This window comes from Malus sylvestris, chromosome 9, assembly GCF_916048215.2.
Source record: "Malus sylvestris chromosome 9, drMalSylv7.2, whole genome shotgun sequence".
Taxonomy (NCBI): Eukaryota; Viridiplantae; Streptophyta; class Magnoliopsida; order Rosales; family Rosaceae; genus Malus; species Malus sylvestris.
In genome coordinates, this window is record NC_062268.1 from 1,367,955 (window position 1) to 1,381,863 (window position 13,909).

General features: G+C 38.6%; 3 protein-coding genes and 1 long non-coding RNA gene across 5 annotated transcripts; 3 read left to right on the forward strand and 1 right to left on the reverse strand.

The window, feature by feature from the left end:
• Positions 1–2,856: 2,856 nt before the first annotated feature.
• LOC126583462 (uncharacterized) lies at positions 2,857–7,139 on the forward strand. 2 transcript variants are annotated; one of them, XM_050247822.1, is made up of 14 exons: positions 2,857–3,353; positions 3,806–3,962; positions 4,090–4,201; positions 4,324–4,476; positions 4,771–4,875; positions 4,997–5,080; positions 5,152–5,267; positions 5,388–5,489; positions 5,586–5,699; positions 5,811–5,867; positions 5,956–6,022; positions 6,116–6,169; positions 6,243–6,350; positions 6,431–7,139. In XM_050247822.1, the coding sequence occupies exons 2-14, from the start codon at positions 3,943–3,945 to the stop codon at positions 6,578–6,580; spliced, it is 1,242 nt and encodes a 413-aa protein (XP_050103779.1). In that variant the 5' UTR covers positions 2,857–3,353; positions 3,806–3,942; the 3' UTR covers positions 6,581–7,139. The 2 variants fall into 2 exon arrangements, with proteins under 2 accessions (XP_050103779.1, XP_050103780.1); XM_050247823.1 differs by having other exon boundaries at positions 2,860–3,353; positions 6,276–6,350.
• A 130-nt stretch (positions 7,140–7,269) lies between these two features.
• Positions 7,270–8,627, forward strand: LOC126583474 (uncharacterized). Its single transcript, XM_050247842.1, has 2 exons — positions 7,270–7,906; positions 8,200–8,627. Exons 1-2 carry the CDS (start codon positions 7,472–7,474, stop codon positions 8,353–8,355), a joined length of 591 nt encoding a protein of 196 aa, XP_050103799.1. The 5' UTR covers positions 7,270–7,471; the 3' UTR covers positions 8,356–8,627.
• A 73-nt stretch (positions 8,628–8,700) lies between these two features.
• LOC126583469 (glucuronokinase 1-like) lies at positions 8,701–11,014 on the reverse strand. Its single transcript, XM_050247838.1, has 6 exons — positions 10,741–11,014; positions 10,441–10,590; positions 9,953–10,141; positions 9,757–9,873; positions 9,504–9,664; positions 8,701–9,091 (listed from the first exon to the last, which is right to left on the reverse strand). The coding sequence occupies exons 1-6, from the start codon at positions 10,969–10,971 to the stop codon at positions 8,848–8,850; spliced, it is 1,092 nt and encodes a 363-aa protein (XP_050103795.1). The 5' UTR covers positions 10,972–11,014; the 3' UTR covers positions 8,701–8,847.
• A 1,895-nt stretch (positions 11,015–12,909) lies between these two features.
• Positions 12,910–13,846, forward strand: LOC126583484 (uncharacterized). Its single transcript, XR_007609757.1, has 2 exons — positions 12,910–13,358; positions 13,461–13,846. It is a non-coding gene; the product is annotated as an uncharacterized LOC126583484 (long non-coding RNA).
• The last annotated feature ends 63 nt before the right edge of the window (positions 13,847–13,909 follow it).

A 13,909-nucleotide genomic window follows, 5' to 3' on the forward strand; every position in this document is an offset into this window, starting at 1 on the left:
CTCTAAATGTTTGTTTTTTGCAATTTTTGGCATATGCAATCTCGAAGCATATACAAACAAGTTTGACGGTTGGATTGTTGAAATTAGTTTCGTAGGATGCATATCCCATCAAAACGATAGATTCACTAACACTTTGAGTTTATTTATATTTTAATTAAGTATAACATAAGATATCCACTAGTGTAAATATTTTAAATTGAAGATCGAATTCATTCATTGTATTCATATAGGCTCAATGAGCGTAGCTATAAAAAAATCAAAATCAGAGTTAAAATAGTCGTTAAATCGTGATTTTTCGCTTTATAACCATTGAAAACTTTTGTCCCGTTACTTGATATTTGAATGTTTGTTTTTTGCGATTTTTTGCTGATGCGATCTCAAAGCATATACAAACAAGTTTGACGGTTGGATCGTTGAAATTAGTTTCGTAGAATTCGTATCCCATCAAGTTCAATGGTATATATTTATTAAGTAGATTTAAATTTATTTATTTTGTACGTATAACACTTAAGAAATTGAATGATATGTATATTTAAGCCGATTCAATGGTCACCAATTTTTAAAATTTAATTTAATATATATAATTATTATAGTTTTTAGGGGTATAAAATTGTTAAATTAATATATATAATTATTATAGTATTTTTTTAGGGTTATAACATTATAAAATTAATATTTTGCTTATCGTGTATCGTGTTACCCACGTGTATACCTAAACCAACCCGTTATCTTAACAGGTGCTTATCAGGTTACCCGATTCGTTATCATGTCGACCCAAACACCTGTTAATTTCGTTTTGTGTTGTATTATGTTGAGTTATCGGGTCGTGTCAGGAATTGTCAGACCTATTCCCACCCATTCAATCACTTGCTTGTGATTGCAGCCATACCCCTACAGCGCTGTCCGGAAAATAAGTGCAAAAAAAATTGGCACTTATCAGATTGAATCCAATCCGATAGTGTTCGATCAATTGATTTCAGTCCATTTATGTATGCACTTGACTTATTTCATATTGGACCAGTTTATTTCTTAGGTCAACGTAAAAGAAAACATCCTCATAAAAATTTACCTAAATTTCATACCTAAATACAATGTAGAACTGAGATAAGGCAAATCTCTTTCTCTGCATAGTGAGAGCTCTTCTCTCCGAAGTGAGAACCCTTCTCACTGGTTTTGTGAGGCTTTTAGATTTTAGTGGGGTTGACAACGGTTCGGTTTGGGGACGAATATGTTATATCTATCCTCATAATCATAAAAATTAACCATATCCATAACCGCCAATTAATCATCGGGTATTATCCATAACCATTCCCACCGGGTAACGGATTCTCATTGGTTAACGGTTATATTCATCTTCGTCAATACAAAATATATAATTAAAGCATAATAATTTAGTAAATATTAATTTCTTTACTAAATATTTGATGTATACAATGATTTAATGAATGGATCTTATGGAGCATAAAAATTAAAGCTAAACATTGATAATGTTGGCTGATCCTTGATATATCCCATAAGTACTATTGGTCTGGATTCTCATAAATTTTGATTCATATGAAAACTTTTTAACTTGCCCACAAAATGCAACTTACATCAAAGTTTACCAAACACTATAGTACTGTTTTTTTTTTTTTTCAAAAGCACTTTTACAAAAAATTTACCAAACACTCTACAACTTTATTTCACAACCGCTTATTCTCAAAGTACAGCAGTAGTTTTTTTTCAAAGTACACCAATACCAAACCAACCCTAAGTATTTTTATCCTTAACTTAAAAAAATGTTGAAACAAACTATTTTAATATTTTAAAATAATTAAAGATTAGCGGGCGAAGTCCGCTGCTCCGCTGTTCATTGAGTGGGCCAGCTCAAATCACAAAAGTTGATTTAAATGTGTTAGGCTGGGATGGACCTCCTCGTTTGGCACTGCTACACTCTAATAGTCAAAATATTCAAGCTTCCAACACAAACAAATCAAAAGTGAAAAGATAAATACACATTACTAAACCACGACAAGTGGCCCAATGAAAAATATGAGCATCAACTCTCTAAAAAAACATATGAAGTCCTGGGTTCGATATTTTTGTAACTTGTGAATCATGATTACGGGTATGGTCCAATCAGCTAAGAAGAGATGAATAACTGTGGTTCACTACTAATTTGTCACCCTAAAAGAAGAAGAAGAAAACATACCTACTTAATCCTAACTATTGTGAATCTTTTTGATCTAGCTACGGGTATGGTGTAATTCTCAATTAGCTTCTTTTATAGGCTTGAAAGGGTAAATAATTGTGGTTGGCAGTTGTTTACTTTTTAAAGCAAGAAAAAAGGCAGGGATCCTCTTCGGATCCCTTCCACTAAGTTCACTAAGGCCACAAATTCAGACCTTTGAAATTTGATTCAACGGCTAAAAGCAGGAGCCTACTTTAAAAGTTATAATAACTGTATTTGTTTGATCAAAATTCAAATGCTCGAATTTGTGATCTTGGTGCACTTGATGGAAGAGATCCGGCAAGGATCCCTGTCCAGAAAAAAAATGCATTCCTATTTAATTTTGAGTATTATTTTTGTATGATTTATTCAAGTGAAAAATAAAGAAGAGTAGGTAGGATAAAACAAAACTTAAAAATCATCACCGAAATTAATTTTAAAAGGAGATGGCCGGCCCCAAAATTGTCAAACAAGGATTTGGATCCTCTTCTAAGCCCAAGAAGAGAATCTTCCTGACCAAGACACGCCGTAGATTTTCATTCAACAGTTATAATTATTATAACTTTAAAAAGATTCCTTATTTGTAACCGTTGGATAAAAATTTAACGACCCACATGTCTTGATCAGGAGATCGTCTCCTTGGGCTCAGAAGAGGACCAAATCCGTCAAACACTACCCTCCAAAATTCAAATTTCATCAAAATAATCAAATCACACCCATCATTTCCTCTTCATTCGTAAATCACGAAAAGGAAATATTTTGTTTCTTCTGAGCTCCCGCCCGCAAGACTTCCTCGCTTCCAGTCAACGGCCAGATCTCCACCCCCTACACGCGGGTCCCACAAACGCCCTTCATCCAACGGCTGGGGGCTGCATCCTTCGGTTCAAAACTTCCCAGCACGGGCGACGCACGTGATTAAAATGTCCAAACGGAACGAACGAAGGCGTTAATAAAAGGCGTCGCAGAAATGGAAATTCCTCGAGGAATTCAAATCTCAGCGGTTCCTCGTTGGTGCCATTTTCAAAAACCCAATTGGAGAATCGGGGAAACGGAACTGGAAGGCCCTGCCTGAAGACGGAGCTGGGCCGTGTTCGGCTTTGCTCCGCCGCGTTGAACTTTTTTTTTTTACGGCAAAATCACCTGCGTACGTTTTTACTTTCTCGTTAATTATTAATTACATTCCTTAATCTCCTTCGTGTTAATATTTTGGATTTGATGCGTTTAACTGAGTTTAACTTCATGATAATAAATTAATTAAATTTAATACCATTTTTGTTGCATTTTCGATTTCCATGTAAATTTTACTGCCATTTTTAACATGAATTCAAAAGATATGGATTATTTGGAGTTAACGAAAGACTTGATACAAAACCAAATACAGTGACGTTCTAGGATTCATACAGTCAATCCTGCTTAGTGGGGATAAGGCTTCGTTATTGCTGTTGTTGTACTAGTTGCTTAGCTATGAATTTTGCTGTAATTAGAATTTGGCTCAGCTGATGAGTGGTGCAAACAAAGCCAGTGAGCTACTGTGTGAAAACTGAAATTAATTTGACTCACAAAGCATGTTTTAAGTTAATTAATTTGTCTTTGCAGCCTTGCAGGGTTGTTTGATGGTTGCTTCACTAATGATGCTGTAGAATCTGCCGATTTTCGTGCTTGTGGAACACCCGCTGCTTGCTAGAATTCAACCTGTATCTTTGTGACTGTGGGATCATAGTAACTTCAGCAATATGGGGTCTCCGATACGCATGTACGAATCTTATAAATTTTGTTTTTGTTTTTGTTTTGTTCGTTCTGTAATCTTTACGTTCGCTGATGTTACAACGGAACTCAGAGTTTGCATCATTTGTGCAATGTGAACTTCTTTTGAGATGCAGCGGAAATTTAAGAAACCCCAATGAGACAATGAGGCTTGCAGTGACAATCTTTGTTGGAGTTGTAGTCGGGTTCTTTTTAGGAGTATCGTTTTCAACAATTTCGTTGACTAAGGTGCATGAATTATTATTTTATCTTTTTGTTCTGTATGGTTGTGTTTCAGATGAATTTGGTTCTGAATCATATGATTGTATGAAGAGTAACATGGACTTCTTTATTGTGTTTGAATATGGTAGATGAATCTTCCGTCCACCCTTTTTCCTTCAATTGATCTTTCGTGCATAGAGGAAAAGTACTCCGGGTTTTCAACCCAAGCAATGTTGAGTGCCTGGTCTTCTTTGAAGGGAAACGAGCAGCGCACTGAAAAATATGTATCTCAGGATACAAAGGTATGTTTAAATTATACGTGTGCAGCACGAAAGGATTTATGCCTTCTCCTAGGGTAATTATCATAACAATAATGAGCAGAAATTGCTTGCTTGCTAGTAAAGGAAATTAAGATACTTCTCTGAATTCACACGCTCGTATGGTGGTTCTAGAGGCGAAGTTATAGGGTTTGGTGAAAGGTTATACTTTTCTTCGGGATGTTTTGATGTTGTAATTGTTCCAGGAAATTTGGTGCGATCTATTGTTCTGATGTTTATGTCATGGCACTGACTTCTATCCATTTGACTACAATGCAGATTTGGGTTCCAACTAATCCTCGAGGGGCTGAAAGCCTAGCGCCTGGTATCATTGCATCTGAGTCGGATTTCTATCTTCACCGACTATGGGGTCTGCCTAGTGAGGTGTGCATCTGCTACTATAAGTCTAGTATGAATGAGATGTCCTGTTTTGATTGAGAATTGGATTATTTTTTCAGACCTGTTCTCTAATCTTAGCCTTTTCTCTTGGAGGTGGAACTTGTAGGACTTACTTGTCAAGCCAAAGTATCTTGTAACCTTTACCGTAGGTTGTGCTCAGAAAAAAAACGTCGATGCAGCAGTTAAAAAGGTCTGTTCTCTCAACAAATTCATTTGTACAGTTATTTATCTCTGTTTCTCTTACTAAACGTAAATTTACAGTTTTCAGAGAATTTCACCATACTTTTGTTTCACTACGATGGTTTGACAAGTGAATGGGATGAGTTTGAATGGTCGAAGCGAGCTATCCACATGAGCATTCAGAAGCAAACTAAATGGTTAGAAAGAAATGAGCTGCTTTGAATATCTAAAGTTTGTCCTAATAGTTCTGCAAAAGATATATGTTAAACCCCTCAAGAGTTACGTTTTCACCTAAGCGTCCTGGAAATTGCTTCCAGGTGGTACGCCAAGCGGTTTTTGCATCCTGACATTGTGGCACCGTACGAATACATATTTATTTGGGATGAGGATCTTGGTCTGGAACACTTTGATGCAGAGAAGTGAGCGTTGAGAATTCATTGTGCTGTTTTATTTGAATTTTGAAAATTAATGCTAGGATAAACTGAATATTAAGGCTTTAATCTTCTGTGTACCAGATACATAAAATTGGTAAAGAAACATGGTTTGGAAATATCACAGCCAGGTTTAGATCCAAAGAGTGGGCTAACATGGCAGATGACGAGGCGGAGAGAAAACAGCGAAGTTCACATGTAAGATTGGCAGATTTTCTAGTCGGTCTTTAAGTTCCGCTCATTGATAATCCTTCAACCAATGATTCAAATTGTTGCTTGGCTTATGTTTTCTCGAACATCTTCCTACAGGCAGACAGAGGAGAGACCTGGTTGGTGCAGTGATCCGCATTTGCCACCATGTGCATCGTATGTAAAGATAATCTTATCCATCACCACTGTGGAAGCTTTTGGAGTGTGTTCTAATGCATTCTACCATGAATACCAAAATGTGCAGGTTTGTTGAAATTATGGCACCTGTGTTCTCTCGGGATGCATGGCGTTGTGTCTGGCATATGATTCAGGTATATATTATCGTCTTTCTCAGCTCAATCCATTGCAAGGCCTTTAGTGATTGCTCTAATGCTACTTATATAAACTTTTCCCTTCTTTTGCAGAATGACCTGGTCCATGGCTGGGGTCTGGATTTTGCTCTTAGAAATTGCGTTGAGGTTCGAAACAACTTCTCTCTCTGTGCCTTAAATATTACTCCTTCCTGCTTGTGATCGTAAATTTGTAATTTAGGGCCTTCCATCTTTTATCTTTGCTTGGGAACAGCCTGCACATAAGAAAATAGGAGTCGTGGACGCGCAATGGATTGTCCATCAAGGCGTTCCTTCACTCGGGAACCAAGTAAGTTCAAGCTTCTAATCTCTGCTGATATAACGATTTTATCTGGAACAATGTAGTCACCGATTTTTTTCTCCCGACAGGGGCGACCTGAGGGTGGAAGAGCACCATGGGAAGGGGTAAGGGAGAGGTGTAATAGCGAATGGGCAATGTTTCAAGCACGAATGACCGGCGCCGAGAAAGCATACTTTGAGGAAATGGGAATTGATCCTCCAAATTCAACAGCTCGTTAGAGGGTTGAAAATAATGGCGATAGGAACTTGTACAAATACAGCTCAACTGTACTTAACACAAAGTTGCATTCGGTCTGGCTGTGTATTGTTGCTACGCCTATACTAGTGCTTTTTTTTTTGTTTACATCTTTTTTTTGCTATAGATCATAAATTATTAGATGCGACGGACTTGAAGCCCAAATAGTTAAGAGCATTTATAAATTATTAGAATGACATATAGATTATAAATTATTAGAACGCAAAATAAAAATTATTTATTTTCTGTTTAACTAAAAGTCACGATCTAGGCGGGTTTGGACGACCTAAGCAAGCATCTAAGCGATCTAGGCAGGTGCCTAATCAAGTTTAGGCTTCATTTCTTAATTTTTAAATGTCTAGAGATTAATCAGGTGCTCGGTGGAACCTAGACATGAATTTAAAATAGTGGATAGGTTGCATTAGAATTCTGATTTTGGTGTGTGGTCTATCTTGAATAATTACTTATGACATGAGGCAAGTTTTCTCCTTCGCTATTGTAATTCATTGTTTTCTCTTAAAAGGTAAGTTGCTTTACGATGACGGTGAACTCGTTATATGGATTGCTCTCGTTATGTTCTCATTAAATTGAATAAACAGCAGCTATAAATTGCAAAATAATTATTAATTCAATGACTCAGTGACTCACTCAGCCACGCTTCACTTTTATCCGTATTAGGTGGCAAATTCTAAATGGATAAAAGGGGTGGCAAATTCAAAATACTTCCCCAATTGCAGAAAAACGAAAACGACAACGTTTTAGGTTTATATGGCACTGACTGTCCACCGTGACGAATCCGGACCTAGCAAAAGTCATTTCTCACTTGAATTTTCGCTCAAATTTTTCATTTTTCCCGCTCGTGGCTTCCTGCGGTAATGGAGTCTGCAGCAGCTTGGGTGGACGCCCAAGAGTGGGAGGTCTGCAACGACGACGGCTTCGTCTTCAAGCGGAGGAAGCGGCGCAGGGTCGACCCAGATGCCGACGAGTCTGTCCCGGCTCCACCGTCCTCGTCCGCCGCGGATCTACAGGAGGATCCCCAGAAACTCCGGAGAGAGCGGAGGAGGAAGTTTCTTCTCAAACTCAGAGATAAGCACCAGGCGGAGATCGACCAGTGGGAACTTTTGTCGAGCACGTTGCGCGCAATGGAGGAGAAGGCGCGGCAGCTTCAGCGGCAACGAGAGGAGGAGAAGCAGCATAGAATAGAAGAGCGAGAACGGGAGGATACGGCGTCGTTGGATAGGTCTGGGGTGTTAAAGATTCAGGGGACGGAGTCCGGTTGTGGGTCGTTGGTGGATGAGCTTCTCTTGCAGGTGAATTGGGGGTTTCTTTCTTTTTCGTTTTGGGATTGTGTGGTTTGTGGCAAATTGAAAGATTTTGGGGGTTAGGGTTTTTGCAAAGGTCGGAAATTTGAGCTTGTGACACCAATTTGGGGCTCAGTTGAGCTGATTTTCCAAGACATTTCCCTGATTTCTCAGTAACCAAACATCAATTGAACTTTTAGGGTTTCTGTTTTCGATTTCTTAGACTACCTTAATTGACCCCTGAACTAGTAAGCAATCATTCACAGTATAATTACATTTCTTCATCCTCCTTGTGAATGCAGGTAGACGCACACGCAGCGATCATTGGTGATGTTTCGAGTCTCTGTGACACAGCAGAAGCACTATGTAAGGAAGAAGAGGAACAGATTACTCCGCTTTTCTTCGGTATTCCAATCTGCAGTTCACCGAGGGAGCTCATGAGATCGCTACAATGGTAGCATGTATTCATGAAATTCCCAAGAGGTAGGAGGAAGTAGTAGAGGGTGACGTGAAGCATGTGCGGCCGTTGGATTTCACACAAGGAATAATATGCTCTGATACCATGAAGAAAGTTGAGGTTTCATCATAATATTAATTTTTTCCTCTTTGGTCATGTGATTTGGTATGAGTGATGTAGCCAAAACCACAATAGATGAATGAGGCCTAGAAACTGGAAAGTGTGTATATGTTGTATTGATTATATTTCAATTTCGATTCATTTTGCGTTTTAGATTGTCCTAGATTTCAATTTCGATTCAAAGCGTTTCTGTCAACATAGATAGAGAGACATTGAATGTCGAAAATGATCTTTAAGTCCATTCGGTCTCTGGAAAGACTTGCATTGATATCAAACACTCGAACAAACAAATAGCAGTTTATAATTCGTTTCAAACAAAAGGCGTAAAAATTGTGTTCCTAAAGAGAACTAAATCAAGACACCAACTAATTGCCTATTTTGATAAGGTTTGTAGATCAACCTTGTTTAGAAGAGAGGGAATGACTTCTATCTGTTCGAGTTTAAAGCCAGCCTTTTGACACTCGTCCTCCAAGAGCTTCACTTGTGTAGGACCATCAGGACAAAACACAACGACTGCCCCTCCGCTACCTGTGAATTTGGACGCTGCACCCACCCTTCGGGCTACCTCCACCATTTCTATGTTTAAAGCACCCAGAGCATCGTCTCCAAACATGCTTCTGCACAACATCCACATACCAACATTGAGCATCCATAAAATGCACAAACATAACAAATGTGAAAATAGTTCAAAATATAAGATGTTACTTCAACCCAACTACCATGGCGTAACCCATGATGACAATGTAACACATAAGAAGGGACGTAACGAGTTTATGGTGCTCAGGGTCTCAATTAAAGAAAATTCTTAGACTTGACATCACACCCAAATGGACACAAATAGTGACGTTTCTTCTTCTTCTTATAATCGGACCTTCTAGCATGTTGAAGCAACAACTGAAAAAGGTTTAGCAAACAAATGTACAGTTTGTGCAAAATCGACCCTGAGTGGCAATAGTCTCTAACAACATCATATTCCCCGCATGAATGACACACATAATCGAATAACAAGTCAAGCAGGTAATCTCAAACCTTCTAAGGTCAAAATTTCTGTTCATCAGAGAAGCTAATTTAGTGTAGTCCCTTTCAAGTAAGGCCGTCCTTCCTTCTAGTGCAATATTTGCAACTTCTGTCATTGATGATATTATAAACTCATCACCGCTGAGCCACCTTTGACGAACGGTACTATGCACCTACCATAAAAAAATCAATGGATGTGTCAATTCCCGTACAAATTGCTCAAGTGGAAAACAATACAGAAGACTAACGATAAGGAAAGGCTAACCTTCCCAGAATCACTTGGATTCTCGGCATAGATGAGGTGAAGAGGCGGGAGAAGACTAACATCCATGGGTGTGTAAATTCCATGCCCCAGAGTATCCATGTGTTCCTTGGCAAATTCCTAACAAGTCGAAACGTTACCACATGCCACGCTTGAAATCTGAAAGGATGTTAACATGGAATGGTTGAAGTTTAAGTACCATGTCAACAAGGCCGCCATAAACTTGCGCCACGCGATCTTGAAGACCGGCAACAATGCCTAGTTGCTTCTCGGCATTGAGGACGAGGCCGGGGCGGACCTCCACTTTAATCAAGTGCCTAACCTTGTGGAAGTCAAGAAGGCAGCTCAGGGCTGCACACACAATCGCACTAGACCCCGAAAGTCCTGTCTGAAATCGGAATCGGAATCGGAATCTCAATCTCAATCTCAAACTCAAAAATCAAAATCCGTACTTAACTAAAAGTGTTTTTGGATTCCAAAAAACATTTAAAGTATTTTCTGCAAGAAGCACAGTGCTTCTTTCAGAAAGCACTTTAGTGTTTTTTCAGGATTTTACTTGCATCTTTACAAAATATTGGTTCTAAAAATATTTTCATCAAAAACACTTTTTAAAAGCACATCCAAACGATCTCTAAATCGCTAAAATTCCATGTTAGTGTGATTGAAATTTAGTTAATTAAGATTTACCTGGCGAGGGATATTAGTATCATACGAGAGAGTGAAATTTCGAGCTTCCAATTCGATCGCATTTTCCTTGCAATAATCGAAGAACACTTTGCAAATCGCCATCAGCAATCGAACACCACCATAATATCCCTCACTATCCAACCGATTCACCTGTTCGATTTCGATTTTCCAATTCAATCACATTTCAAATTTTCAATTCAAGCACAGCAAATGGAAATTTCAATTTAAATTTAATTGCAGCATTCAATTAAACATTAGGACTATATGCAATTGCGAAATTGAAGTGGTGCGGCGACGAACCAGGTGATCGAGGGATCGGAAGACGACGAGGTCGTGGGTGGGGTGGGGCTGGATGACGAGATCATCGGACGGTTGCAACCTTACGGTGGCCCAGAAGTTTCCGACGCTGAAGGAGATCGTGCGGCCGTAGTACACGTCGCTCGGGTTACCGAGCAGCCCCACCCTGGCGTACGCCCTGTGTTGGATCACCGCCGCTTCCGACGATGACGTCGTTGTCTGGTGGTCCTCCATTTTGATATGATCTATAATTAGTGATTAGCTTAATCATTATTAAGGGTTTTAACTTGGAATTATTAGGCTTAATTCTTGTTTTTTTGGTAGTCTGTTATAGATAGCCAGCTGGCAGTAGTCACTCGTCTTGTATAAAAAACACAAAAAATACATTGGAGCCCTGCTCCCTTCTACTTCTTCTTCTCCATAGCCATTTCTATCGCTGCTTGCAGGTTGCATAAGGCACTAAGTTTAAACTATGAGAAAAGTTAACGGTAATCTTTTAAATTGAAACTCTTCATAAACTCTGTCACCTCATATTTTGACATAATGTTTTATAATGTTGACATGAAAATTGACGTTAAACTGTAAGGTAGTAAAGTGTCCATAGAGGGTCGTAGTTTTCAGAGAGCCTCGTTAGCATTTCTTTTAAACTCTTAGATTTGATTTTCACAACTTTTTAAATCTTCTATTTTCAGTCGATCATTTATTCTCGTATCATTCAATGGTACGTAGTATTGATGAATGAAGAATTCAGAAAATCTATTAGGAAAAGCAACCCCAAAGATTTGGGATCAAAAATGGTTAGCGACAATGGTATGGACTGACAGTCTTGATCGTTACAAAGGTCAATGCTACCACATCGAGCCTGTTGCTGGAGAAGAAAATTAATTTAATTATTGACGAAAAAAAGAAAGAATCGACCGTTCAAGTTTTAAGAAATTTTCATTCATCAATTGCAATTTTGTCATGTGTATTTACGTGCTTAAACTCACCTTGTTATATCTAATCAAAATTTCAATTCGTTTTACGTGGTCTTTTTCATCTCCGATATGGTTTTGGTATCGTCTTTTTATGAAATTAATCCAATTTTTTGCATTGATACTACCATTGTCTGGTCTCGATTAGCAATGCATCTGTCTAGATATGGTGCAGTGTAGCAGCATTCTTGTTCTGTTACCCGAGTCACAATAGGCAACACAATAAGACGTGAAAACGGAGTGCTCACTGTCGACTACTCATAGGAATTATCGAATGTAAAGAAATTCTTCGTGAAGAATGGAACGATCGACATAAGTACGATTGCAGTAGTTAGTCGCGATGATTGCCTTGGTCATGAAGATCGTAACTTCTGCCGCAACTGATGAATACTCTTCAAGACTCTGTACTGCATGACCCTTCGGCCTTCATTTCCAGGGGCTGCTGATGTTAACATTCTTTGCAACTACAGTCTCATCACGGAAGCTCACTCCTTGGCCTCCACCATATCCTTCGGTGGACCTGTTGCCGGAGGATAGTCCCATTATTTGATCTTTATCTATTTGATGCAACGGTGACCTTGGTTAATCCTTGTTTCCGGTTGCTTTCACCGGCAGGGGCAGTTTACGGAGGTCCAATTTCTTTGTTTTCTATCCTCCCATTGTTCTACCTAGGGTATTTTTCCTTTGAGTTGTAGGGGGACAAGCGGCCGGCCGGCTTACCCTCTTTGAGAGTTCAGGACCAGGGGAAAGGGTAGGTTGCTATTCAAACGTTGTCCAAACCCTTGAGTGTAGTACAACTCGTCTAATTCTTTATGTAGTTCGAAGAAAAAATTTCTCAATCAGTTGTATTGCATACCCTCTCAAGAAATGAATCAATCTAGTTTATCCATATATATATAAACTGTGAAAAGTGAGCTCCAAACTAGGTTTATTTTCTTTGTACGTTGTTTATTAAACATGAAAGTTTTCACTTTAATCGTACTCCTACAAAATGAGATTTTGAGTTTGATTTTTCTCTCATCTTTTGTATAAAAAAAGCAAAGAAAAAGAGAAACCACGTACATGGACATGCACGTAGTCTCGTTTCCCAAGCTTACATTGGGCTTATTTCAATTTTCATCGATCTTTATTTTTGACTATTTTACAAGTTTGGAAACAAGAGAATAAATGGAAATCTTCAAATACATTTGAACTTTGTTTCCTTTTCTTACGGTGTTCCCTATTTTTCTTCGTACATTGTCATCCCAAATACATTGAATGGTCATCAAGCACATTATATTGGTTCACCTAAAAATGGAAAACAAAAACAAAAGGAAAAATGGAAAACAAAAATCTCACCCAAAAAAGGAAAACAAAAACAAAAGGAAAAACGATGGGCAAAGAATTCGAAAACCTAAACCTAACCCTATACCCCTCTCCTTCACTAAGCCTCCACCCTCCCTATAAATTGAACCCAAGATTGAGTGTTTGTGCACGAACGAAAAGTGAGTAGTCTTCTAGTGTGTAATATCGGGGTTAATTTAAAAACAGTTCGAATGTGGAGGGTAGCTTCAGAAACTCTAGATGATGGTGAAGACGAGGCTGATGAAGAACACCTTATGATTCTCTAATATCGAATCGATGATTTACCAGAGTTATTATATAAAGGTTTTTTCAACTTTTAATATGTATCTTGGTGTCCTTACTTATTCTTGATGGTGTCTTGATTTTATATTCATCCGCATGACAAAATTAACTCTTCTGGTGCAGAACTGCAGAAGAGCGAGCCGGTCGGAAAAGCTGTTCAGGTTGCACTGGTGATGCAAGAGTCGCACTTGTTGTCTCTCAGCTGCCTTAACTGTCGAGCTACAGGGACTGCAGCTGCCGCACTCGTGTCGACTTCATGCACAATGCCAAACCCTAAAAGCCCCCAACCGCAGAACTCAGCATCTCCTTGCATGTTTTGGCTTAAGCTAGCTGGTCCTCCTGCTTGTAAAGATAGATGATCACACAGAATTTTATTCGTGTGTGTGTGTGGATATACACACACACAGAGCATGCAGTACTTGTAAATATAGCGTAAACAAAATGGCCTTCAAGTCATTGAATGGCTTTAGTTAACGAATAATGAAATAAATCGAAAAGTTTTTAACGTTCCCAATGCTTGATTTTCGTCGGTTACCAACGTTACCTTCGAAGGGCATTAAACAAACTTTTCT

What these genes read in the sequence shown, in the direction of transcription:
- LOC126583474 (XM_050247842.1), top strand. Translation starts at nt 7,472, where the DNA reads ATGGAGTCTGCAGCAGCTTGGGTGGACGCCCAAGAGTGGGAGGTCTGC. An exon ending in TGGATGAGCTTCTCTTGCAG is followed by an intron (nt 7,907 to 8,199) that starts GTGAATTGGGGG and finishes TTGTGAATGCAG; the next exon opens with GTAGACGCACACGCAGCGAT.
- LOC126583462 (XM_050247822.1), top strand. Translation starts at nt 3,943, where the DNA reads ATGGGGTCTCCGATACGCAT. An exon ending in ATGTATCTCAGGATACAAAG is followed by an intron (nt 4,477 to 4,770) that starts GTATGTTTAAAT and finishes ACTACAATGCAG; the next exon opens with ATTTGGGTTCCAACTAATCC. An exon ending in TTCCTTCACTCGGGAACCAA is followed by an intron (nt 6,351 to 6,430) that starts GTAAGTTCAAGC and finishes TTCTCCCGACAG; the next exon opens with GGGCGACCTGAGGGTGGAAG.
- LOC126583469 (XM_050247838.1), bottom strand. Translation starts at nt 10,971, where the DNA reads ATGGAGGACCACCAGACAACGACGTCATCGTCGGAAGCGGCGGTGATC. An exon ending in ATACTAATATCCCTCGCCAG is followed by an intron (nt 10,142 to 10,440) that starts GTAAATCTTAAT and finishes TTCCGATTTCAG; the next exon opens with ACAGGACTTTCGGGGTCTAG. An exon ending in AGAAATTTTGACCTTAGAAG is followed by an intron (nt 9,092 to 9,503) that starts GTTTGAGATTAC and finishes GATGTTGTGCAG; the next exon opens with AAGCATGTTTGGAGACGATG.